At 46.2% G+C, this 27,987-nt stretch overlaps 1 protein-coding gene across 1 annotated transcript in view; it reads left to right on the forward strand.

Moving 5' to 3' along the window:
* SLC10A7 (solute carrier family 10 member 7) overlaps positions 1 to 27,987 on the forward strand; it is a 384,092-nt gene that overhangs the window by 48,983 nt on the left and 307,122 nt on the right. The window contains exon 2 of the mRNA XM_063920592.1: positions 6,240 to 6,322. Within this exon, the coding sequence (XP_063776662.1) occupies positions 6,240 to 6,322 (83 nt within the window). The remainder of the gene's footprint in view (positions 1 to 6,239; positions 6,323 to 27,987) is intronic.

Here is a 27,987-nt window from a genome sequence, read left to right on the forward strand (position 1 = left end):
AGCCTCAGTCCTTTCGTCCCCATAAGGGCAAGCAGGCAAAAGGCCAGTCATATCTGCCCAGGGATAGAGGAAAGGGAAGAAGACTGCAGCAGGCAGCCCATTCCCAGGAACAGAAGCCCTCCACCGCTTTTGCCAAGTCCTCAGCATGACGCTGGGGCCATACAAGCGGACTCAGGTGCGGTGGGGGGTCGTCTCAAGAGTTTCAGCGCGCAGTGGGCTCACTCGCAAGTGGACCCCTGGATCCTACAAGTAGTATCCCAGGGGTACAGATTGGAAATTCGAGACGTCTCCCCCTCGCAGGTTCCTGAAGTCTGCTTTACCAACGTCTCCCTCCGACAGGGAGGCAGTATTGGAAACAATTCACAAGCTGTATTCCCAGCAGGTGATAATCAAAGTACCCCTCCTACAACAAGGAAAGGGGTATTATTCCACACTATATTGTGGTACTGAAGCCAGACGGCTCGGTGAGACCTATTCTAAATCTGAAATATTTGAACATTTACATACAAAGGTTCAAATCAAGATGAAGTCACTCGGAGCAGTGATAGCGAACCAGGAAGAAGGGGACTATATGGTGTCCCTGGACATCAAGGATGCTTACCTCCATGTCCCAATTTGCCCTTCTCACCAAGGGTACCTCAGGTTCGTGGTACAAAACTGTCACTATCAGTTTCAGACGCTGCCGTTTGGATTGTCCACGGCACCCTGGGTCTTTACCAAGGTAATGGCCGAAATGATGATTCTTCTTCAAAGAAAAGGCGTCTTAATTATCCCTTACTTGGACGATCTCCTGATAAGGGCAAGGTCCAGAGAACAGTTGGAGGTCGGAGTAGCACTATCTCAAGTAGTTCTACGACAGCACGGGTGGATTCTAAATATTCCAAAATCGCAGCTGTCTCCGACGACACGTCTGCTGTTCCTAGGGATGATTCTGGACACAGTCCAGAAAAAGGTGTTTCTCCCGGAGGAGAAAGCCAGGGAGTTATCCGAGCTAGTCAGGAACCTCCTAAAACCAGGAAAAGTGTCAGTGCATCATTGCACAAGGGTCCTGGGAAAAATGGTGGCTTCTTACGAAGCGATTCCATTCGGCAGATTTCACGCAAGAACTTTTCAGTGGGATCTGCTGGAAAAATGGTCCGGATCGCATCTTCAGATGCATCAGCGGATAACCCTGTCTCCAAGGACAAGGGTGTCTCTTCTGTGGTGGCTGCAGAGTGCTCATCTACTAAAGGGCCACAGATTCGGCATTCAGGACTGGGTCCTGATGACCACGGATGCCAGCCTGAAAGGCTGGGGAGCAGTCACACAAGGAAAAAATTTCCAGGGAGTGTGATCAAGTCTGGAGACTTCTCTCCACATAAATATACTGGAGCTAAGAGCAATTTACAATGCTCTAAGCTTAGCAAGACCTCTGCTTCAAGGTCAGCCGGTATTGATCCAGTGGGACAACATCACGGCAGTCGCCCACGTAAACAGACTGGGCGGCACAAGAAGCAGGAGGGCAATGGCAGAAACTGCAAGGATTCTTCGCTGGGCGGAAAATCATGTGATAGCACTGTCAGCAGTGTTCATTCCGGGAGTGGACAACTGGGAAGCAGACTTCCTCAGCACGACCTCCACCCGGGAGAGTGGGGACTTCATCGGGAAGTCTTCCACATGATTGTGAACCGTTGGGAAAGACCAAAGGTGGACATGATGGCGTCCCGCCTGAACAAAAAACTGGACAGGTATTGCGCCAGGTCAAGAGACCCTCAGGCAATAGCTGTGGACGTTCTGGTAACACCGTGGGTGTACCAGTCGGTGTATGTGTTCCCTCCTCTGCTTCTCATACCTAAGGTACTGAGAATTATAAGACGTAGAGGAGTAAGAACTATACTCGTGGCTCCGGATTGGCCAAGAAGGACTTGGTACCCGGAACTTCAAGAGATGCTCACAGAGGACTCATGGCCTCTGCCGCTAAGAAGGGACTTGCTTCAGCAAGTACCATGTCTGTTCCAAGACTTACCGCGGCTGCGTTTGACGGCATGGCGGTTGAACGCCGGATCCTAAGGGAAAAAGGCATTCCGGAAGAGGTCATTCCTACCCTGGTCAAAGCCAGGAAGGAGGTGACCGCACAACATTATCACCACATGTGGCGAAAATATGTTGCGTGGTGTGAGGCCAGGAAGGCCCCATGAAGAAATTTCAACTCGGTCGATTCCTGCATTTCCTGCAAACAGGAGTGTCTATGGGCCTCAAATTGGGGTCCATTAAGGTTCAAATTTCGGCCCTGTCGATTTTCTTCCAGAAAGAATTGGCTTCAGTTCCTGAAGTCCAGAAGTTTGTCAAGGGAGTACTGCATATACAACCCCCTTTTGTGCCTCCAGTGGCACTGTGGGATCTCAACGTAGTTCTGGGATTCCTCAAATCACATTGGTTTAAACCGCTCAAATCTGTGGATTTGAAATATCTCGCATGGAAAGTGACCATGATGTTGGCCCTGGCCTCGGCCAGGCGAGTGTCAGAATTGGCGGCTTTGTCTCACAAAAGCCCATATCTGATTGTCCATTCAGACAGGGCAGAGCTGCGGACTCGTCCCCAGTTTCTCCCTAAGGTGGTGTCAGCGTTTCACCTGAACCAGCTTATTGTGGTACCTGCGGCTACTAGGGACTTGGAGGACTCCAAGTTGCTAGATGTTGTCAGGGCCCTGAAAATATAGGTTTCCAGGACGGCTGGAGTCAGGAAAACTGACTTGCTGTTATCCTGTATGCACCCAACAAACTGGGTGCTCTTGCTTCTAAGCAGACGATTGCTAGTTGGATGTGTAGTACAATTCAGCTTGCACATTCTGTGGCAGGCCTGCCACAGCCAAAATATGTAAATGCCCATTCCACAAGGAAGGTGGGCTCATCTTGGGCGGCTGCCCGAGGGGTCTCGGCTTTACAACTTTGCCGAGCTACTACTTGGCCAGGGGCACACCCTGGCTGAGAAGGACCTGGAGTTCTCTCACTCGGTGCTGCAGAGTCATCCGCACTCTCCCGCCCGTTTGGGAGCTTTGGTATAATCCCCATGGTCCTGACGGAGTCCCCAGCATCCACTTAGGACGTCAGAGAAAATAAGAATTTACTTACCGATAATTCTATTTCTCGTAGTCCGTAGTGGATGCTGGGCGCCCATCCCAAGTGCGGATTGTCTGCAATACTTGTACATAGTTATTGTTACAAAAATCGGGTTATTATTGTTGTGAGCCATCTTTTCAGAGACTCCGCTGTTATCATGCTGTTAACTGGGTTCAGATCACAGGTTGTACAGTGTGATTGGTGTGGCTGGTATGAGTCTTACCCGGGATTCAAAATCCTTCCTTATTGTGTACGCTCGTCCGGGCACAGTATCCTAACTGAGGCTTGGAGGAGGGTCATAGGGGGAGGAGCCAGTGCACACCACCTGATCCTAAAGCTTTTACTTTTGTGCCCTGTCTCCTGCGGAGCCGCTATTCCCCATGGTCCTGACGGAGTCCCCAGCATCCACTACGGACTATGAGAAATAGAATTATCGGTAAGTAAATTCTTATTTATAGTCCCATGTATGATACATGTTAGTTATATATCATCAACTGCAATATTTTGTCCTACAGTACTTACCTGCTACTATAGGAATTTATCACATTTCACCAAATAAGCAATGTTCCCTAACTGTTAACATCTACGGATAGCTGCTATTGGGTATGGGACTCAGGGTCGACAGGCATTGGGTCGACGCCTATTGATCAACACCAGAAATAGGTCGACCTGGCCATCAGGTCGACCTGAACAAGGTCGACATGGAAAAATGTCGACATCGGTTTTTTGTTTTTTTGGTGTCGTTTTCTTTGTAAAGTGACCGGGAACCCCAATTAGTGCACCACGCCCCTTGCATGGCGAACAAGCTTCGGGCAAGGTGCCTCGCTCCACTACCGCTGCGCTCTGCAGGTTACCGTTCCCAATCGTAGTCCACGTGGATCGTAAAATATGACAGTTCAAAAAAAGAAAAAAAAAAGTGAAAAATTCATGTTGACCTTTCTCCATGTCGCACTTGTTCATGTAGACCTAATGGCAGTGTTGATCTATTTCTGGTGTTGACCTATTCGCTGTCGACCAATAGTCATCGACCTGATGGGTGTCGACCTAAGTGCTGTTGACCTGGAGTCCGGATACCGCTGCTATTATCTGGGTCCTGATACCTGTTATAGTTAGATATTTGATGACCAAGATGGCTTTTACACCTCCATTGTTTGTATTTTTGGGGGTGATTGAGTTAAGGTTGCCCAGCGTGTATGCACAGCGATGATCGTGAACATCGCTGGCAGGAAAATAACTTTGTGCATACACACTGAGCTATTTTCCTGTGCCCAGCGATGTTCACGGGGGGACGGGATGGGGGGGAGGAGAGAGACTGTGGAAAGTTATTCACTCAGTTGTTCAAACAGCCCGACGGATGGTGGCGACCCGCGACGATACACACTGGCCGAGTTTGAGCTCAAAATGCCAAAAGTGAACTACTTTGAGCTCGAAATCGCCCAGTGTGTATGGGCCTTTAGCCTAGACTTACTGCAGGGTCTTAGTTCCCGGGGTACAGTGCTTGAAGCTGTTCAGATACAGCCTGCGATAAGCCCAGCGGCTGCACTTCTTCTGCATTTCTGCTCCCATCCTCCGCGTTATCTAGTGCCTCCTTGACTAGTCGTGATGTTACAGCAGGCAATAATTGCATAGCTCCGGACACTTAACTCACGAGCTATGGTTTACTGCAGGAAGTAATTGTATAGATCCTAGCACTTTTGAGTTTTATCCCTTTTTAACTTTTTTTTTTCCCCTTAATATTTGGCCATCTTATTTATGGTGAGATTTGCCTTTGGGGTAACCAGAAGAAAAAAAAAACCTTTATTAAATATGCATCAAAACAAGCTAAATACCCCCTGAGTGCTCTTATTTATTAATTAACAGTTTCTTATAGAGCCCAGCAAATTCCGTTGCGCTTTACCACTGGACACAATGATAAGACAAACTGGGTAATAACAGTCATAGTGGTAGGAAGGCCCTTCTATCGGAATACCTTGTGTGTACAGCATAATATGATGCTATGTAATGCATGCAGTACAGTATAACTGGAAAAAGATATCTGCTACACACATTACATTTGTTAATGTACCATTGCTATAGGCCAGGAAGTTCTTAACTCTAGTCCTCAAATGCCACCAACAGGCTATGTTTTTAGTGGGTTTCTGTAATCATGCACAGGTGAGGTAATCTTTTACTGGTCAGTAATTATCCCTCCTGCTTCCACAGACAGACATCCTTTAAAGCTGAGGGTTGCGATTAAGAACCACCATAGGCTAAGGGGTCAAGTGGCATAGCTGCGAGGGGGACGGTTTTCACTGTAATGGCGTAAAAATGCCACCTACAGCACCACAATGCCTCCCTTTACCGCCCAGGAGGTGCTGTAAATGCGGCATATCCCTGTATGCAGATAATTGAATTAACCCCTAAGTTTTCTCAGACTCATACAGTTTTACGGGTGTTCCACCAAGCTCCTTTTACATGCCACCTGGCACTCTGATGGTACCAATCAGTTTGCTCCCCTGAGTGAGCCCTCAGCACAGAGTAATCAGCAATGTGGTCATGTGACTGATACAGAGCTCAGCTATGAGCTCCTCCAAAATCCGCAACAGTCTTTAAAATATTATAGCAACATTTTTAATTATTGCAAAGTATTAGACAGCCCCCACTCGGCTGGAAATTTTTTACTGGGAGCGCACTACTTATCTCTTAGTCTCTCAGGGTGAGAAACCTTCTAATAGGTGGATCAGATCCATTGATAAGGGTGTATATAAGATGTACTAAGCCTCGGAGAGTGACAAAATGGAGAGAGATTAAGTACCAGACAATCAGCTCGTAACTGCCATGTTACAGGCTATTTGAAAAATAAAAGTAAGGAGCTGATTGGCTGGTAATTTATCTTTCTCTACTTTTCTTTCTCTCCAAGACTTGGTACATCTGTCCTAACTGTATAAATCTGTGCACTAACAGGCCATATTTGCTCTGAACTGGTCACTCATATATGCAGGCAGATTGGACATATGCTCTTGTCAGTAGTTGTTTGGCTTAAACTGCGGGATTGGCCTGTTTGTTTTCAGTATAAACTTGCTCTTTAACATTTTATGTTCAACACCCACAATAATGCTTATAAATGTTAATGCTAAATTCATTGTTTGTTTACTTTTTTAGGACCATTGAAGCCAGAAATTACCATAACATATATTGCGGTGTCTGCTATTTTCTTTAACAGTGGACTGTCATTAAAAACAGAGGTACAGTACAAAATTTACATTATTTTCTAGGGGAATACATGGGCTTTGGTCTTAGTTGTCCAGGTTATGTTCTTTCAGCTTATAATTTTGCCAGTTAATTAAAGTAATAGGCACTTATCCTACATTTATTATTTATTTCAGATTTTGTTGCGGTTTTGTTTTTGTTTTTTTATATATTATGCTGCATTATTTTGAATGTATTTACTAACTAATTTGATTTGGTTACTAATTTAAAAGTAATTTTATCCTAAGAAAAAATGTATATCACCAAGCTGTCTTCAGGCGCTGACAAAATTCACATATGAACACTTCTGGAGGACAAGTTTGTCATCAACTTTTTTAACCCTCAAACATAAAAACATAAAAATAAAATAGTGTAATACTGTTTACATTCAACCAAATTCTCGTATAAAATGTAGGTAGAATCCGTACCATCTGGTATTGTCTACCGTTAAGTTCATATATTCCAAAATTGCACTAAGTCCAGAATTATCCCTCCAAAGATGGCGGTGCCAAATATATGAGGACTATCTGTTCCGGTGTGAGGCACTCTCTCTTATACAAACTGTTTGAATTGCAACGTACCTGTAACGATGGGGGAATGCGCATACGGCCCGTCACCGGAAGTGACGTTATTGGAAGTAGCGGTGGAACGCATATACAGACCGCGACCGGATGTGACGTCAGCCAATGGAACGCAAACACGGAAGTGGGGCGATCTCAGATGGGGGAATGATTTGGCGCCAGAAAGGGGATTAATAAACATCCGGAGAGGACATTTGGAACGAACTTATGTCAATAGAACATATAGATTTTTTAGAGGATAGCAAATCCATGTCTGGTAATAGGTCTTGTGTATTGGAAGTGATGTCATCACCAAGGGGGGTATAAAGGGATATCCTTTGGAGGTGAAAGCTTATGCCTTGAAAAAGATACTTGAAATTATTGAAACGCGTTGGCTCAAGCTGTGTGGGGACAGAGGTGTCTGGAACGGATCCATAGGAGGAATCGCGAGGACGCCTGGTTATATTTTCATTCTGCCTTGTTTTTCTTCTATATGGTGAGAGTCCAGTCATGTACTCTGGTTTTTATTATTTACATTAAAAAAGCGGTATTACACCATATTTGCTTATATCTCCTTTATGAAATCCAACAATGGAGAAATGTATGGATGAAGAGGTGAAGTCTCATTAAGGATTAAATCCTCTCCCTTTTGATGCGCAGATTGTCTACTTAACGGTAGACAATACCAGATGGTACGGATTCTACCTACATTTTATACGAGAATTTGGTTGAATGTAAACAGTATTACACTATTTTGTTTTTATGTTTGAGGGTTAAAAAAATTGATAACAAACTTGTCCCCCAGAAGTGTTCATATGTGAATTCTGTCGGCGCCTGAAGACAGCTTGGTGATATACATTTTTTCTTAGGATATTGTTTCTGGGTGTGTGGTGACACCTTTTTATCACTAAACAGTTATTAGGCAGCTATTCAGCGCACTATACGTCTTCATTTTTTCTTTGTAATTTTATCCTAAAACCATTTAATATAATAAAATATGTGCTTCTCTGTTGGTGCCACGCTGCACTCCTAACACCTTTCTGCTCTCGCTGCACCTCTGCCAGATGCATCCTGAGCTAGTTTTATTATTTGCCCCCTCTTTACACGCTTTCAACTTTTTAGTCTAGTGGGACATAGGGGCCCATAAATACTTGTGGAATATTCCCCGAAAAGAGAAATTTTAAGTGTAATTGCAAATCGCATTGCAAATGTGATTTATTGATAAAAGCACCCCTAATATTGTAGCTCACTTGCAGGTTGCTGAGCTCTCATTTACACAGTGAGATTTAGTGAATAAACTGGTGCCAGAAGTGCGGTGAGGTTTTGAATTTTAAACATGCCATGACATCGCAATGTGAGTTATGCCATTTCACTACGTACTACACATGGACAGCAGCATGTTGTTCATTTGTAATGTAGGTTTATATAGTGAAATGAATATTTGTTTCTTAGAGCATTGTTTATTGGTAAATAAGCAAACCGAGTATATTTCACTGGCTATTCAGGGTTAGTTTATAGCTGTAACCTTGTTATATGTACGTAATTTTATTGTTTGAAGTTTGTGCGTTGTTTAACTGCTGCTGTACTATTAGATTTCACTATCATGTATCTGGTTTGTTTGCTGTCCTGCTTTCCTCACCCTGAATTTAGCACAGGTTAAATAATCAAATTAAACTAGTTAGTGACTGTTCCTTTTTATGCATTTGTTAACCTGTCTGAATATATGTATACAGTAGTGCATAGGTTCTCAAACTTGGTTCTCAGGACCCCACACGGTGCATGTTTTGCAGTTCTACTCACAGAATCACAAGTGAAATAATTAGCTCCACATGTGGACCATTTAAAATGTGTCAGTGAGTAATTAATACACCTGTGCACCTGCTGGGTTACCTGCAAAACATGCACTGTGTGGGGTCCTGAAGACCGAGTTTGAGAACCTATGCAGTAGTGTAATATTAGTATTACTGTATAGAATCAGCCGCACAATTTACATTGTTAGATTCATTTAAAACTACAAACGGCATACCTCCCAACATGACCCTCACCAGGAGGGACACAATGCTCTGCTTCTGGACTTTTCTCTTAAGTTATGATTGCCATCACCTGTTTTGAACAGGTAATGGATTGGAAAGATGTTTCAGCACAGGTGATGGCAATCATCAATTAAGAGGGAAGTCCAGGATCAGAGCATTCTGTCCCTCCTGGAGAGGGTCATGTTGGGAGGTATGAAATGGCAATGCATACAACTTGGATTGTCATAACCTGTGACAGGTGTGTGGGCTCCACTAGATGAATGTACTATGTACCATGTATGATTTTTTTTCTTCCCCAAAGATGTGTATTTATTTTATTATTTACTTGTTGCCTGATCATTGGGGTTGCTTGTGTGTATTTTGTAATTTATCCATTGGATATTAAAGGTAACTCACTATTTGTTTGTTTTTTAATGTATATTACCTACTGATGAAAGCCCTTTCTGTAGCACTCTGCTGAAAATAAAGGCCTATGAATACTGCTTTAAATACTTTTGATTGTCTGTATGGGAATACATCCGCTTCTGAAGTGTGTTTGAAATTATAGCCCTACTACTGATTTGACAGCTCCCTGCAATTGACTCCTTCATTAACACTGTTACATTCTTAAACACAGGAGGCCCTCAATGCTTCCCAGACTTTGTAGAAAACATAATTATAATGACTTGCATAGTCTCACTGCGTGTGATGTTACTGCAGCTGTAGCATCATTTGGAATACAAACCGTTTTACTGGCGCCCGGGATCCCGGCTTTCATAATCCCAACAGCTGGATCCCGGCCACCAGTATGCTGGCAGCGGGGCAATCGCTAGAATACTGCGGGCACGGTGACTCGCTGCGCTCTCCACAGAATCTGTTCTCCCTCTATGGGTTTTGTGGACACCCACAGAGGGAGCAAAGCCTGTGGCGCCGGTATTCTGGCGGCGGCATTTCACCGCCTGTCTGGATTTCAGCATTGTGCCCGGGATCCCGACAGGTGGTCTTGTGATTGCCTCCCCATTATTTATCTGGGCACACGAGATCAGGAAACTTCTGAACACTAGGACCATGACTGGTCTGCAATGGTTAACAATCTGGGTTTAATTGGAACTTGTGTGATTTTTCAATTTAGCTATTGTTTATCCCTGTCTTGGATTGTTATTCGTAAGAGTGATTGATTCCTGTTATACAATGGAAGCCTCCACAGCGAGTGCAAATTAAGTAGGCCTATAGCAAAAACACAAAAATGCACCTTTAGGGCCCTACACATTGGCCGATCCGCCGCCGAGCTGCCCGACGGCGGATACGGCCGACCCGGCGGCGGAGGGGCAGTGACGGGGGGAGTGAAGTTTCTTCACTCCCCCCGTCACCCGGCTGCATTGAAGTGCAGGCAGATATGGACGAGATCGTCCATATTGGCCTGCATGTACAGCCGACGGGGGACCAGCAATGAACGAGCGCGGGGCCGCGCATCGTTCATCGCTGGAGCCTCCACACTCAAAGATATGAACGGTATCGTTCATATCTTTGACTGATGTCGGCCAGTGTGTAGGGCCTATCAGTTTGCCCTGGAGAGCTAAGTGAATGAAAGGTGCACTTGATCTCTTGGCTTGTTATACCCCTTTTACACCAAAATCCCGGGTCTGACCCAGGATTTGGAACACGGTTCCAAGCCGTGTCAGACCTGGGACTCGTCGTCCCCCCCCCCCCATTTCACTGCAGTGCCAATCCGGGATATTCCCGGATCGGCACCGTTTACACTGCACTCGGGTGCAGTGTCTTGTGGGCCGGCGCTTAGAGATGATGTCATCTTCAAGCGCCGGCCCACACTTCAGATCGGGACTCCGGAGCGTCCCGCCGGGGGCAAGCACAGCAATCTGGAAGCTGCTGTGCTGCCCCCAGCCTCCGGCGCTTCCAGGCACCAGACATGGCGCTGCTGTCTGCATAGACAGCATGTGCCATGTCTCCAGCTGCAGCATGGCAACCAGCACGGCGCCGCTGTCTGCATACAGCGTGCTCCGTGACCCTCAGCCTCCCGACCGCCCACCGGACACTGCGGTACGGGAGGTTTGCCGTGCTGTAAATGGGTGCCGGGTCGGCTGATCCGGCTTACCCATTTACACCGCCTCCTTCCCGGGTCTTACTCGTGTCCAACCCTGCGTATGTGCCGGGTTGGATTCCCGGGAAAGTGGACCCGGGGTTTTACACCACCTGCAGTCCCGGGATTTTGCGTGCTCCCGTGCATAATCCCGGAATATTTCAGGTGGTGTAAAAGGGGTATTAGTAAAAAAAAATGAATATGCATTGGTTGCAGGGAGAAAGGTGATCCAGACTATTGCCTGTTACATTAACATGCGCTGTCTGCTCTTTATATACATTAGCATCTGCAAACTACCCTATATCATCCTCCTACAAAATACTATGTAGGCTGTCGTATGCATGGCACACATCTACTGTATAGGGTTGCCACCTCATCCCTTTAATTCTGGACACATATTAATTACACAGGTAATCACACAGGATCACAGTGAAATCTGTGTGTGTTCAGTAGAAACAATGACAACGGAGCACATCGCCTAGTGTGTACCCACCACACATACAGTAGATTTGTACATAGTGTTTACTCTAGGATTTTTTTTTCAGGGCAGGGTGCTGATCATTGAGGGTGGCACTTTTTATTGTTGAAGGGAACATTTTTGATGTGATGCTTTGCGCACAAAGCATAGCGCATATGTTTATAGTTTTTATACATATATTTTCCTCTTCGTGTATCATATACCCCTATATACATATAGGACACACATGTAACACCCAACATCTGTACTGATAAACATACTGTATATGTCCAGTCTTCTTAAATCGACTAGCATATAAATAGGTAGATAATAATGTCTCCTCCAGTGCTGAAGTAGATATAGGGGTATATTCAATTGAAGTCGAAAGCTGCCGTCTGTCAAAAAGACGTCAGTTTTCGACTTTTTTAGGTCAGAAGGGGTTCCGACCTATTCAATCTAACCCCAAATTATTCGACAAGTCGAGGAATTCGACTTGTCGAAAAGCACGTGGATCGGCGAAATAGCTGCAGATCCATGTGCTTGTGTCGAAAAAGTTTTGGCCCCCTTTTCGACCATCTCAATTCGACTTTAAAGAAAGTCGCAGTGAGATGCGGGAGAAGAGACGGGGAGAGCCGCGGGCAGGCAGACGGGGAGAGCAGCGTCGGAGGATGTCACAGCCGCCGCTCACAGCAGCGTTCACCTCGCTTGCTGGAGCCGGGTGGATGCCGCCTTGAGCGGCGGCTGTGATGCGAGGATGGGGAGAGGAGGGACGGGGAGAGGCAGAGAGACGGGGAAGAGCCGCGGGCAGACGGGGGAGAAAGCTCCCGCATCTCAATTCGACTTTTTTTAAAGTCGAATTGAGAATACATTGACTAGCCCAGGTCGGATGCATTCCGACAAATGAATGTCGGAATGGATCCGACTTCAATTGAATGTCCTTATGTGTTATAAAACAGAAAAGTTAAGCAGAGGGTTAAAATATATAGGTACAAATAAAAGTCTGTTCTCTACTAGGGAAATAGTGTAAGCAGTACATGCTCACTGTTTACCCTGTTCTTTCCCTCTTTATCAGAGTGCTGCGTTATGCCGGCAGCCGCAGCAGTGATGCCATTTACAGTCCCTCCTCTGCCATCCACTTCACTAAGGATAGAAATTGTGTTACAATTTCAGAGGTGGGCAAGTAGTAGGCAACTACATTGTAACATGCACTCTGACTGGTTCTACTACGTTATGCCGGCTGTCGGGATCCTGGCGCCCAGCATACCAGTGCCGGGATACCAACGGCCGGCAGCTGGGCGAGCGCAAAACATGCCGCGCTATTTATTCTCCCTCCAGGGGTGTCGTGGAGCACCCAAGAGGGAGAATAGTTGTCGGTATGCCGGCTGTCGGGATCCCAGCGCCGGTATGCTGAGCGCCGGGATCCCGACGGCCGGCATATCAAATGCCTCCCCTCTGACTGTTGCATTCTGTATACAAGGGTGCAATTTATGGTCCTGCAGGGTGCACTGAAAATGGGCATGGTGTGCACCCTGCTGAAACAGCCCAGAAGGAACACTATGTACAGGTACAGGAAGATCTGTGCAGTTTTTAAAAGAGACAGCTTGACCTGAGTTTTCCATTGCACAGATCAGGTGACCCGAATCTCTCGCCTCATTCCTTAACATGGGCTCCTAACTTGGGTACATTATAGTCAAGTTGTTATATTAATTAATGAATTAATTAATTTTGCATTACGTTATGTATTTCCCCACTCTGGATTCCGAGACATTAAATAGAAGCAATGTGCATGAAAATGTTAATGGATCTATGTGATGCCACTGCTACAAATGAAGCTTGGAGACAAATTGCGTTTATTTATGTGAACATCTCAAGAGGATGGTTATTAAGGCACAGCAAAAACCTCCAAATCCTACAAATGTAATTCATGTACCAACAGGGAAAATGCAGAATGGAAATCCGTATAATAGATGTCAAACAGAAATGAAAAGTTAAATATTTGTGCAAGAAATACATATATGTCTTATTTTCACTGCAATCACTTGTTCCATTTCCCATGTTGTTGTTTTAATATATCCTGAAAGCATTTTTATATCCTCGCATCCAGGAAATCTATATTTTGTTCGTCACCATGGGGCTACCACTTACAAAGAGTGAGATAGGTGTAATCAAAGCCTCATTTCAGCCTTCTGTTATGCTGCAAACGTGTACTGAACATCACTCTGTGCATCATGTTTCCTGCAATTGATTGTTTTTTTTTTTTTTTATATTGGGGAACTTCATAACTGATAAACTGATTATTATCCTTTGAATAATGCTAACACTAAGGAATACAAGCCAATCTGAATTTACAGAATACAAATATTTGTAGACTATTTGGAGGGTATGTAGTTGCTTGCGCTAAATTACTGTGGTTATTGTCCTGCCGGGGGCTATCCAGTTAGCCCCAATAAGTCGACGGGGGCCTTAGTTTATCAGGCAGGTGAAACCAAATCAGCCCAGTTATCATGCAAAAACGCACAGGTTTCACTGATCCTGTGTGTCTTTTAGAAGAATTCTCCCCCCCCCCCCCCCTCCAGATGATCCTAATAGGATAGCCCAAAATATAATATCTGAGAAACATTGGGGAAAAACTGCAAAAAATTTAAGTTTTCCGCTCCCGATGTTTCTTTGCAGCTAATTGATTTCCCCCCTTTGTCTCAAACTTATTTTAGATATACAATGGCCCAATAAAAGGACATGTACATATTTTTGGTACCCTTACAGCTTATTGAAACAATGCTGTATTCCTTCTGAAAAGTGATGTCTCATGTATATTTGCATGCCTTTGGTATGTCATAGAATAGAGCAAAGATTCCTTATTCTCAAATGGCCTGTTGGTACTATTTAGGAAAGATAATAAACAGTTGGCTTATCGTGATATTTCAAACAAATTGCTTTCTTGAAATAGCATAACACGTCTTCAATATTTTAATCACTCATTTAGTCTATTTAAATGGAGAAAAGTAGTCACTGTTTGGTATCCGTGTGTGCACCACGCTGAACATGGGCCAGAGAAAGAAAAGGAGAGAGATGTCCGAGTCTATCAAGAGACAATTCTAGACAGACTTGTTAAAGGTAAAGGCTACAAGACTACCTTCAATTAGCTTGATATTCCTGTGACTACAATTGCAAATATTATTAAAAAGTGTAAAGTCAATGGGACTGTAGCCAACCTCTCTGGCTGCTGCTGTAAGAGGAAAATAGACTGAAGATTCAACAAAAGGTTAGTGAGAATGGTAGAAAAAGAGCAAATGAAAACTTCTAGAGATTTGCAAGCTGAACTCCAAGGTCAAGGTATGGTCGTGTCTGATCGCACCATTTGATGCTTTCTGAGTGATAGTGGGCTCCATGGAAGAAGACCCAGGAGGACTCCCACTTTTGAAATAAAAACAACAACATTAAAAATCCACTCTGGAATTAGCTAAAATGCATATTGGCACAGAGCTTCTGGTAGAATGTTATTTGGACGTATGGATGAAAACTGGAGCTCTTTAGTAAGTCACATCAGCTCACAAATGAAAAAATGAAGCTGGCAAAGAAATGAACACCATACCTATTGTGAAAAATGGAGGAGGGCTGCTTATATTTTGGGGCTGCTTTGCTGCATCTGGAATGGGTTGCCTTCAGTCTTTGCTGTGCACAAAGTTATCTTAAGACTATCAAGGCATTCTGGAGAGCAACATATGGCCTAGTGTAGGAAAGGTTGGTCTCAGTCGTAGATTTTTTTTGCTTTCAACTGGATAATGATCCAAAACACACAACTAAAAGCACGAGAATGGATAACAACAAACATTGGACAGTTCTGAAATGGCCTTCTTTGACCCCTGATCTAAATTCTACCAAACATCTATGGAAAGAGCAGAAACATGCAGCCTCGAAAAGGCACCCACGAAACCTGAGACAGCTGGAACAATTTGCTCAGGAAGAGTGGGACAAGCTACCGGTTGACAGGTGCAGAGGTCTCATGGAGAGCTACAGAAATCACTTGATTGCAGTGATTTGCCTCTAAAGATTGTGCAACAAAATACAGGTTAAGGGTCCCATCATTTTTGTCCATGTAATTTCCATTAGTTTCTCATACGTCCTAGAGGATGCTGGGGACTCCAAAAGGACCATGGGGTATAGAGGGATCCGCAAGAGCTTGGGCACACTATAAAGATTTAAACTGGGTGTGAACTGGCTCCTCCCTCTATGCCCCTCCTCCAGACCTCAGTTAGACTTTGTGCCCAGGAGTGATGGGACACACACTAGGGGAGCACTCCTGAGTTTCTCTGAAAGACTTTATGTTATTTTTTTTATTTTCAGGCAGACCTGCTGGCTACAGGCTCCCTGCATCGTGGGAGTGAGGGGAGAGAAGCAGGACCTACTTCTTCTTAGTTTAAAGGCTCTGCTTCTCGGCTACTGGACACCATTAGCTCCAGAGGGTTCGATCACTTGGTGCGCCTAGCTGCTTGTTCCCGGAGCCGCGCCGTCAATCCCCTCACAGAAGCCAGAAGAACGGGTGAGTATTGGAAGAAAAGAAGACTTCAGTGACGGCAGAAGACTTCAGTAACGGAGGTAACAGCAGCGGTAGCGCTGCGCTCCAGGCTCCCACACACCAACGTCTCTGGCAGGGTGCAGGGCGCTGGGGGGGAGCGCCCTGGGGGCATGTTGCTGACGGTCTACAAGGCTGGCGGGGGACATATTACGGTGCCTGGGCACAGCGTATGTTCACCCCGCCAGGGTGCTGCAGGGGGGAGAGACAGCGGTAGTGCTGCGCTCCTTGCTCCCGCGCTTACCATCACCTGCAGGGTGCAGGGCGCTGGGGGGGGGAGCGCCCTGGGCAGCATATAACATAAAATCTGTATTTCACTGGCGGGGGGACATACTTTGGTGCCCGCCCCGCCAGTGCGCCGTGAACGGGAGAGCGCAGCAGCGGTAGCGCTGCGCTCACGGCTCCCGCACTCCACCGGGCCTGCAGGGGGCTGGGGGGGAGCGCCCTCGGCAGCATTTAACAGATGAAATCAGTGGCGGGGGGGACATGCTTCGGTGCCCGCCCCGCCAGTGCACCGCGAACGGGAGGGAGCAGCAGCGGTAGCGCTGCGCTCTCTGCTCCCGCTCTCCATCGGCCTGCAGGGTGCAGGGCGCTGGGGGGGAGCGCCCTGGGTGGCATTTATGAAAGGATCCCGGGTGGGGGAACATACCCGGACACCGGGTGTCTTCGCCCCGCCGGGAGACCGCAGCGTGCACGCTGCGGTCCATAGCTCCCACACACCATCGGCTTCCGTGGGTGCAGGGCGCAGGGGGGGGCGCCCTGGGCTGCGTTGGGACAAAAAGTAAGTTATACAGGGGGTTACCCCCTGTATATAAGGTCTCCAGCTAGTTTTTAGTGTATTATATATTTATATAATTGAGCGGGCTTAAGCGCGCTGGGAGGGGGCGGTGCTTAGCCCTCACAGAGGAGTCAGCGCCATTTTTCTCAGGTCCCCACCAGGATTTACTGTATAGTAAGAAGGAGGGGGGGCACAGTGTTATTAATGCTATATGGGTGTCATATAGCATTATGTTTAATAATGGACGCATAATTGTTGTGATACATAAATTCACTGTTTCCCTGTTTATTACCCACTATCGGTTAGTCGACATATGTCGACAGGTGTAATGGCTTTGTCACAAGCTGCTGTGGAAAAAATTAAGTATTGGCAGGTTGGTTTTGTGTGCTTGAAAACAAGTAAACACGCTAGGGGAGACAGTTGTTGGTGGATGCCCTGTCGGCATCAACGGTATTTCCGGGGTAAAAAAATTAACAGGCTGGTATTGCCTTGTACCTGTATTTGTGTGTGTGTGTATGTATGTGTATATATATATATATATATATATATATATATATATATATATATATATATATATATATATATAATAAAAAAAAAAAAAATATATATATATATATATATATTTTATAGGTATATGTGGGGGGAGTGTTTTTGAAATTGTATATGTATACTTCCCTCAGACCCCTCGGGGGTTCCAAGATTATTATTTTTTGCCCGCTTACTATTCCTTGCTGTCGACATTTACTCAGTTTCTGTCGACCATAACGTTCCTGGTAGATCCACATCAGGAGCACGTCAGTACATGGTCATACACATTCACAACACATTACTGTCACTAGGGACCTGACAGGTCTGGACAATCCACTTGCGTATAGGTTATATCTATATGTATATATATGTAGATATATGTTTATAGATGCATGGTTGGGATATGTGTGTTTTATTGTGTATTACATTATGTATATCCATGAATGCTGAGATAATGGTATTCTTCTCATGTGCTGATCGCTCTGTTGATTAAGCTCTAGATTGGCCGTGACGAGTTGGTTTTCGATCCTCTCAAGGAGTCCGAATATTATTCTCTTACCGACGCAGAGAGATCATTACGGCAGTCAACTCCTGGTCGACGCAGAGCCCGGATCATACACCGGATCATACACAGGAAGCTAAGTGATATTTTCTCTTACGTCCTAGAGGATGCTGGGGACTCCGTAAGGACCATGGGGTATAGACAGGCTCCGCAGGAGATAGGGCACCTAAAAAGAACTTTGACTATGGGTGTGCACTGGCTCCTCCCTCTATGCCCCTCCTCCAGACCTCATTTAGATTCTGTGCCCAGAGGAGAAAGGGTACACTGCAGAGAGCTCTCCAGAGTTTTCTGTTTTAAAAGAATTTTTGTTAGGTTTTTTATTTTCAGAGAGTCCTGTTGGCAACAGGCTCCCTGCATCGTGGGACTGAGGAGAGAGAAGCAGGGCTGGCTTTACGGTTGGGCTCTGTTTCTAGGCTACTGGACACCATTAGCTCCAGAGGGTGTCGGAACACAGGTCTCACCTGGGGTTCGTCCCGGAGCCGCGCCGCAGTCCTCCTCACAGATGCCGAAGATAGAAGCCGGGTGAGTATGAGAAGGCAGAAGACATCAGGCGGCAGAAGACATCAGATCTTCATAAGGTAAGGCGCTGCGCGCCATTGCTCCCACTATACACTCACAGAGCAGCACTGAAGGGTGCAGGGCGCTGGGGGGGGGCGCCCTGGGCAGCAATATTCCTCACTTCTGGGCATGTTAAGATGGATTAGGCTGTGGAGGCAGTAAATCCAAGAATCCCCCGCCATTTTAATAAAAAAAGCACTGGGACCGAAGCCCGCCGTCGGGTGGGCGGGGCTTGATCCTCAGCACTAACCAGCGCCATTTTCTCCACAGAGGCTGCATGCTGAACGCTGGCTCCCTGGTTTCTCCCCTGCTGAAATTCACAAGCTGGAAAAAAGAGGAGGGGGGCACATTGGCAACGCAGTGAGTGGGAATTGGAATATTATTATATAAAAAAGGGCTATCTGGTCATATTTTTCCACAGTGTTATTAAGCGCTGGGTGTGTGCTGGCATACTCTCTCTCTGTCTCTCCTAAGGGCCTGGTTGGGGTTTTGTCCCCTTGAGGTTAATCCCTGTGTGTGTGGGGTGTCGGTACGTGGTGTCGACATGTCTGAAGCGGAAGGCTTCTCCAAGGAGGAGGTGGAGCAAATGAGTGGTGTCCCCCCGTCGGTTGTGCCGACTCTGGAATGGATGGACATGTGGCATATGTTGAATGCAAGTGTGGCATCTTTACATAAAAGGCTTGATAAGGCTGACTTAGGGGGGGACATCAGGGGGTCAATCCTCGGATTGGACCGACTCACAGGGCCCGTCGGGGTCTCAAAAGCGTCCCTTAACACAAGACACTACTACCGACACGGATTCTGATTCCAGTGTCGACTATGACAAAGTAAAATTGCACCCTAGGGTGACTAAAACCATTCAGTGTATGATTGTGGCAATAAGGGATGTGTTGCATATTGAGGATGAACCCTCGGTCCCCGACACAAGGGTACACATGTTTAAGGAAAAGAAACAGATAATTAAGTTTCCCACATCTCATGAATTAAATGATTTCTTTGTAAAAGCTTGGGAGACTCCGGAAAAGAGACCGCAGATCCCCAAAAGAATTTATATGGCATACCCCTTCCCTAAGCAGGACAGGGAGATTTGGGAATCACCCCCCACTGTGGACAAGGCCCTGACGCGCTTGTCCAAGAAAGTGGCGCTACCGTCTCCTGACACAGCGGCCCTTAAGGACCCTGCAGATAGCAGGCAAGAAACTACCTTAAACTGTATTTATTCTCATACAGGTGCTGTGCTAAGACCGACAATTGCGTCGGCATGGGTGTGTAGCGCAATTGCAGCTTGGACAGATGAGCTGACAGATCAATTTGATAATAGAGATAAGGATACTATATTCTTAACTCTAGCCCATATTAAAGACGCAGTCTTATTTATGAGGGATGCTCAAAGGGACATTGGACTGCTAGCTTCTAGGGCCAATGCCATGTCTATCTCGGCGAGAAGATCCTTATGGACTCGCCAATGGACGGGTGATGCGGATTCCAAAAAACATATGGAAGTACTACCCTATAAGGGTGAGGTATTGTTTGGGGATGGGCTGACGGACCTGGTTTCCACAGCTACAGCAGGTAAATCAAATTTTTTTACCATATATTCCCCAACAGCAAAAGAAAGTAACACCCTATCAGATGCAGTCTTTTCGGTCGCACAAGTCCAGAAGAGGTCGGGGCTCCTCTTTCCTCGCCAGAGGTAAGGGCAGAGGCAAAAGAGCACCTGCTTCGGCAGGTGCCCAGGACCAAAAGTCCTCCCCGGCTGCTCCAAAACCCACAGCATGACGCTGGGGCTCCCCTGAGGGAGTCCGCACCGGTGGGGTCACGTCTTCGACTTTTCAGTCAGACCTGGGTCAGATCAGACCTGAATCCCTGGGTGTTGGAAATAGTTTCCCAGGGGTACAAACTGGAATTCGAGGAGGTGCCCCCGCGCCGATTTTTGAAATCGGCCCTACCAGCTTCCACATCGGAAAGGGATGTAGTGTTAGCTGTAATTCAAACGCTGTCTATACAGCAAGTGATAATCAAGGTTCCCCTGCACCAGCAGGGAAGAGGTTACTACTCAACCCTATTTGTGGTCCCGAAACCGGACGGTTCGGTCAGACCTATTTTGAATCTGAAATCCCTAAACCTGTACATAAAAAGATTCAAATTCAAAATGGAATCACTCAGAGCGATAATAGCCAACATGGAGGAGGGGGAGTTTATGGTGTCTCTGCACATAAAGGATGCGTAACTGCATGTCCCCATATATGCCCCCCATCATGAATACCTGAGATTCGCTGTACAGGATTGTCATTACCAATTTCAGATGTTGCCGTTTGACTTTCCACGGCCCCGAGGATTTTCACCAAGATAATGGCGGAAATGATGGTGGTCCTGCGCAAGCATGGAGTCACAATTATCCCATACTTGGACGATCTCCTGATAAAAGCGAGATCAAGGGAGAAATTGCTGAGCAGTGTGGCGCTTTCTCTGAGAGTGCTCCAGCAACACGGTTGGATTTTAAATCTACCGAAGTCACAGTTGATTCCGACAACTCGACTACCGTTCCTAGGTATGATACTGGATACGGAACAAATGAAGGTCTTCCTCCCAATAGAGAAAGCCCAGGACATCCAGAACATGGTCAGAGACCTGCTAAAACCGAAAAGGGTGTCAGTTCACCAATGCACTCGAGTTCTGGGAAAAATGGTGGCGGCCTACGAGGCCATTCCCTTCGGAAGGTTCCATGCAAGGACTTTTCAATGGGACCTTCTGGACAAGTGGTCCGGGTCCCATCTGCACTTACATCGGAAATTAACTCTGTCCCCAGGGGCCAGAGTGTCTCTCCTGTGGTGGTTGCAAAGTGCTCACCTGCTGGAGGGTCGCCGGTTCGGAATTCAGGACTGGATCCTGGTAACCACGGACGCGAGCCTCCGAGGATGGGGAGCAGTCACCCAAGGAAGAAATTTTCAGGGACTATGGTCAGACCAGGAGTCCTGTCTACACATCAATGTGTTGGAACTCAGGGCCATTTACAACGGCCTTCGACAAGCGGAGAGTCTTCTTCGAAACCTACCGGTTCTGATTCAATCAGACAATGTCACAGCAGTGGCTCATGTGAACCGCCAAGGCGGGACAAGAAGCAGAGTCGCGATGGCGGAAGCCACCAGGATTCTTCGCTGGGCGGAAAATCATGTAAGCACTCTGTCGGCTGTCTTCATTCCGGGAGTGGACAACTGGGAAGCAGACTTCCTCAGCAGACACGATCTCCATCCAGGAGAGTGGGGACTTCATCAAGAAGTCTTTGCAGACATAACACGTCTTTGGGGAACTCCTCAAATAGACATGATGGCGTCACGCCTCAACAAAAAGCTTCGGAGGTATTGTGCCAGGTCTCGGGACCCTCAGGCAGTGGCAGTAGACGCTCTGATAACAACGTGGGTGTTCAAATCGGTCTACGTGTTTCCTCCTCGTCCTCTCATCACAAAGGTGTTGAGGATCATAAGGCAAAGAAGAGTACAGACGATACTCGTTGTCCCAGACTGGCCTCGAAGGGCCTGGTACTCAGATCTACAAGAGATGCTCACAGGAGATCCCTGGCCTCTTCCTCTGAGGGAAGACCTGTTGCAACAGGGGCCCTGTGTATTTCAGGACTTACCGCGGTTACGTTTGACGGCATGGCGGTTGAACGCCGAATCCTAGCGAAAAAGGGGATGACGGAGGTGACGGTTAAGCATTATCACCGTATCTGGCAAAAGTATGTGTCTTGGTGTGAGACCAAGAATGCACCTACGGAAGATTTTCATCTGGGTCGTTTTCTCCACTTCCTACCGACAGGAGTGGATATGGGCCTGAAATTAGGCTCTGTTAAGGTTCAGATTTCAGCCCTCTCGATTTTCTTTCAGAAGGAATTGGCTTCTCTTCCAGAAGTCCAGACGTTTGTAAAGGGAGTGCTACACATCCAACGTGGGACCTCAACATGGTGTTGCAGTTCCTAAAATCACACTGGTTTGAACCCCTTATCAAGGTTGAGTTGAAATTTCTTGCTTGGAAGGTGGTCATGTTGTTGGCCTTGGCATCAGCAAGGCGAGTATCAGAATTGGCGGCTTTGTCACATAAAAGCCCCTACTTGATTTTTCATGTGGATCGAGCTGAATTGAGGACACGTCCGCAATTTTTGCATAAGGTGGTTTCTTCATTCCATGTGAATCAACCTATTGTAGTGCCTGTGGCTACAAGTGACCTGGAGGATTCCAGATCCCTGGACGTAGTCAGGGCCTTAAAAGATTTATGTAGCCAGGATGGCTAGAATTAGGAAAACAGAGGCTCTGTTTGTCATGTATGCGGCCAATAAGATTGGCGCACCTGCTTCGAAGCAGACTGTTGCTCGCTGGATCTGTAATACGATTCAGCAGGCTCACTCTACGGCTGGATTGCCGGTACCAAATTCGGTTTATGCCCATTCCACTAGGAAGGTGGGCTTTTCTTGGGCGGCTGCCCGAGGCGTCTCGGCATTACAACTTTGCCGAGCGGCGACTTGGTCGGGGTCAAACACTTTTGCTAAATTCTACAAGTTTGATACCCTGGCTGATGAGGACCTAGCGTTTGCTCAGTCGGTGCTGCAGAGTCATACGCACTCTCCCGCCCCATTGGATGCTTTGGTATAAACCCCATGGTCCTTACGGAGTCCCCAGCATCCTCTAGGACGTAAGAGAAAATAAGATTTTAAACCTACCGGTAAATCTATTTCTCCTAGTCCGTAGAGGATGCTGGGCGCCCGTCCCAGTGCGGAAACTCTGCAAGACTTGTATATAGTTGTTGCTTACATAAGGGTTATATTACAGTTGAAATCTGTTTTGGACCGTTACTGTTGTTGTTGTTCATACGGTTAACTGGTTATGTATGATCCAGGTTACATGGTATGATTGGTGTGGGCTGGTATGAATCTTGCCCTTGGATTTCTAAATCCTGCCTTGTATTGTCCATCTCCTCTGGGCACAGTTCTCTAACTGAGGTCTGGAGGAGGGGCATAGAGGGAGGAGCCAGTGCACACCCATAGTCAAAGTTCTTTTTAGGTGCCCTATCTCCTGCGGAGCCCGTCTATACCCCATGGTCCTTACGGAGTCCCCAGCATCCTCTACAGACTAGGAGAAATAGATTTACCGGTAGGTTTAAAATCTTATTTTATTTCTATACTTTGGCATTATTTGTATTGCATGCACATGAGGGAGTGTTGTATTCGGGTAGGCATCCAATAGAATTACCCTACCCAGAGTGGGTAAGCTTGCTTATGTTGATTCTACTTTATAACATTGCAGCAGGCTGCCGCGTGACAGCAGGAGGTGTAGCCGGGAAAATGCTGAGGTTGTCTCCGAGAGATACTCGAGGGAGGTATACAGCTGTTTGGTGAGCCCTCTGTTCAGTCACTCTCAGCGGATACAACTGGTAAGTCTAACTTCGTGAGTTAGCCTCCTTCACAGCGGTTGGTGACGCATTCTTTTGTGGGATGCAGTCGTTTTAACCGGTTCGATTCCGTTCTTTTTTTCCTTTTCTGTGCAGACAGTGGAAGGTTGAAAGGTAAGAGTTCTGCAGCCTTGGTAGGTTCGCAGAAGAGGATGTCGTTTTCTGTTTCCACAACATCCACCACTTGTCGCTGAGTCTATCTGGCTAGTTCCCACTCCGGTGAGCACTCGTCTACTAATTTCAGTTAGTTAGTCCAGGAATAGACTAAGACTTGTGAGTTATTTATAGAATCCAAAAGGGGAGCATTCTGAGTTACGGTTGTTCCCCTTACTGTTTTTCTAATAGATCTTGCCGTTCCCCTCTGGATGGGGAGGTAGTGCGCTACGTCATACAGTGGTGCGTCAGGTTCAGGACATTGTCCGGTTGTCCCTGTATAAAGGTGCAAATCGTTGTTTCTCTCTGTCTGTTCTTCGACACAGGGATTGGCTGTTGTTCCCACCGACACAGTTGTCGGAGGTGGGTTTCAGAGTAGATACTGACCGGTTAATGTTCGGTGTTTTTCCTGTGGAAAGAGGTCTGAGGTTCCAGAGTTGGATCAGCTTTGCTGGGACACTTCATCAATATGTTCGGTTACTAAAACAGATGGGTGCGGCCTACGAGGCCTGTTTTGGTGAACAGGTCTACTGCCAGAGTGGCTTTCAAGGGGCCAATTGGAATTGTGGTCCGGGTCTCACCTGCACATGCACCGGAATATAATCCTAAAGGCCAGGACATCACTCCTGTGGTGTCTGCTCGGTTCTCTCCTTCTAGAGGGATGAATGTTCGGGATCCAGGTTTAGATCCTGGTGTCCGTGCATACAGATCTCCGAGGCTGGGGAGCAGTCCTTGCAAGGGAAGTATTTCCAGAGGTTAAGGTTAAGTTGAAAAGCTTGTCTGCAATAAGCTTTCTTGATTTAAGAGATATTTTCGACGAACGTATTCTTCGTGTTCGGCCCATGTTAGTTCTGCCAGACCACTTGTCAGCAGTGGCGTAAGTAAGCCGCTATGACGGAACAAGGAGCAAAGCGGCAATGGCAGAAGATGCACAGTTTTGCCGTGGGGCGAAAAAGTCTGGTAAACACTATATTAGCAGTATTCGTTCCGGTGGTAAGCGAAGGAGAAATAGATTTCCTCTGCTGACGCGATCTCCATCCGGTAAAAATTCAGTCATCATCGAGAAGTTTTCACAGACGTGACAACTTTTTGTGGAGGGTCGCAATTGGTCATGTTGGCGTCTCGCTTCAACGAGAGGCCTCAGGGATATTGTTTCAGGTCAAGGGACACTCAAGCTATAGCAGTGGACACACTCGTGACACCGTGGGTGGTTTTAGTCGGTCTATGTGGCCTCTCCTCTTTCATTCTTTCTGAAGGTGATAAACGTAAGAAGAACAAAGGTTCAGGCGATCCTCTCGGATCTGATCTAGCCAAGGAGGGTTTGCTATCCAGTTTTCATGATTTGCTCATAGAAGATTCCTGCCCTCTTCCTTTACGTGAGGAACTGTTACAACTAGATCAGGGCGTGTATCAAGACTTACTGCGTCTGACGGCGTGGCGGTCGAATGCCATATCCTAAGCCGGAAGGATGTTCCCAGTGAAGCCATTTCCTCAATGTTTCAGGCTAGGAAAGAAGTAACGGGAAAGCCTTACCGCTGTGGTTGCCGAAATTCTGTGTCTTGGTGTGAATCCAGGATGGTTTCTACGGAAGACTTTCAGCTAGGTCGTTCTTATCCATACTTACAAGCCGGTGTGGATGCAGGCCTACAGTTAGGCTCCATTTCGGTGCAGTATGGCCTTATTATTTTCGTAAAAAAAAAAAAAAATGCTATTGGCTTTGGCGTCCGCAAGGCAGGTGTCGGAAGTGGTGGTTTTGTCTCATAAGAGCCTTGGTTGATCTTCCATGTGGATAGAGAGAAATTGTGAACTCGGATTGTAGTTCTGCCATAGAGTGGTTTCTGGGTTTCGCAGAAATCAGTCTATTTTTGATGCCGGTGGTTACTTAGGTATTAGCTGATTTAAAGTCTCTCGGTGTTACCGGGGATTTGAATATTTAGGTCGCCAATTTGGCTCAGTTTGGAGAAACAGAGGCTCTTTTTGTCCGATATGCTCCCAACATGCTTGGAGCGACTGCAGTATGCTGTCTGTTACACGCTGAATCTGTGATACGATTTGGCATGTTTGTTCTACGGTTGCATTGTCGTTACCGAAGTCGGTGGAAGCCCATTCTAATGGACAGATGGGCTCTTCTTGGGCGGATGCCCGAGGAGTTTAGGCGGTTCAACTTTGCCGAGCGGATTATTGGTCGGGATCAAACGCTTTTGCTATGCTCTACGAGTTTCATACCCTGATTGTTGGGGATCTTTTGTTTGCTCATTCGGTGCTGCAGAGTCGTCCGCACTCTCCCGCCCGTTTTGGAGCTTTGGTATAAACCCCATGGTCCTTTTGGAGTCCCCAGCATCCTCTAGGACGTATGAGAAAATAGGATTTTGGTACCTACCGGTAAATCCTTTTCTCTTAGTCCGTAGAGGATGCTGGGCGCCTGTCCCAGTGCGTACGGTGTTTGCAGTTAGTGTTTTTGGTTACACCCTGGTGGTGTGTCTTCTCTGTCAGGCGGTGGCTACCGTTTTTCATGCCATGGCATGCGGGGTCTTATTTTTGCTTATGTGGACACACGGTTTGTGTTACATGTTCTCTCAGCATATGGCTGTGTTTTGCTCATGCTGTGGGCTGGTATTCTGCTGAATGCCACGTTCTACGGTGTGTTTGAGGTGTGAGCTGGTAGGACACTCACCGTGTTTATAACAATAAATTATTTCCTCGAAATGTCCATCTCTCCTGGGCACAGTTTTCTAACTGAGGTCTGGAGGAGGGGCATAGAGGGAGGAGCCAGTTCACACCCAGTTTAAGTCTTTATAGTGTGCCTAAGCTCCTGCGGATCCGTCTATACCCCATGGTCCTTATGGAGTCCCCAGCATCCTCTACGGACTAAGAGAAAAGGATTTACCGGTAGGTACCAAAATCCTATGTTTTTAATTAAGCATATTCTATTTAATTAAAAAAACAAATGCAAAGTCTGATTTCTGTTAAATCTAAAATGAACAATGATCGATGACCCATTATTTTGGTTACGTTCAAGTTATTTCAGAAAACAGTATGGGTTCTTTTTTTTTGTGTGGAATGGCACCAACAAATCTAAAGTAGGAAATGGCAGGACAGTACAGTAATGAAGATCTCTATCCATAACAAAAATGCCACTATTATTACCCCTATTATCTATCTACATTGATCAGGTAGGACTGGTGCCCAGGACCTTTCTAGTTTGTGAGATGCACACTCATCATGTGCAAAGTGGTCCGTTCTCCTGCAAAGAGGTGCAGAAGACATTTCTTATTCAAGTGGCTTGACACTCTTATCACTTCTTGTGCTGAGAGCACTAATAGGATGTCCGGATATCTGGTCATAAAGAGCCGTTGGTGGAAGGATTAAATTTCAAACTTCATCTGCCTTCTCCAGCAGGAGGATTGACCTTTTTAGGTTTTATGTTAGTAAAATAGAAAAGCTAGGACTGGAATCCTCAAGGGGCTATGAAGAGGGAATCTATAGGTATTTAAAAAGTACCAGTGAAGAGGGGGCATTATACGTCAGAAAAAGCTGGGTAGAAATTAAAATGAAGTGTTGGAGATCTTATGCTTATCTAAGGAATGAGTTTCATTCCTAATTATAAACCCTATTATTCCTTTGTTCTGTTGGTCTGTGTATATTGGAATTGCTATCTTCTTTCATAGGAGAACATTTTTTGTATTTGAGAGAGAAGTTGATTGTTGCTTAAAATGTTTAATAGTCTGAAAGTGCAGCATCAAAATCTAACGCTCTTGTTTTTTCTGTATATCTGTTGTTCCTGGATATGTGGTTCATTTGTCTGGATATATGCCAGGCAGGACTTCTTTAAAGACTGAGGGGCAGATGTATTAACTTGGAGAAGGCATAAGGACGTAATAAACCAGTGATAAGTGCAAGGTGATAAACGCACCAGCCAATCAGCTCCAATATGTAAAAT

This window comes from Pseudophryne corroboree, chromosome 1, assembly GCF_028390025.1.
Source record: "Pseudophryne corroboree isolate aPseCor3 chromosome 1, aPseCor3.hap2, whole genome shotgun sequence".
NCBI classification, from domain to species: Eukaryota; Metazoa; Chordata; class Amphibia; order Anura; family Myobatrachidae; genus Pseudophryne; species Pseudophryne corroboree.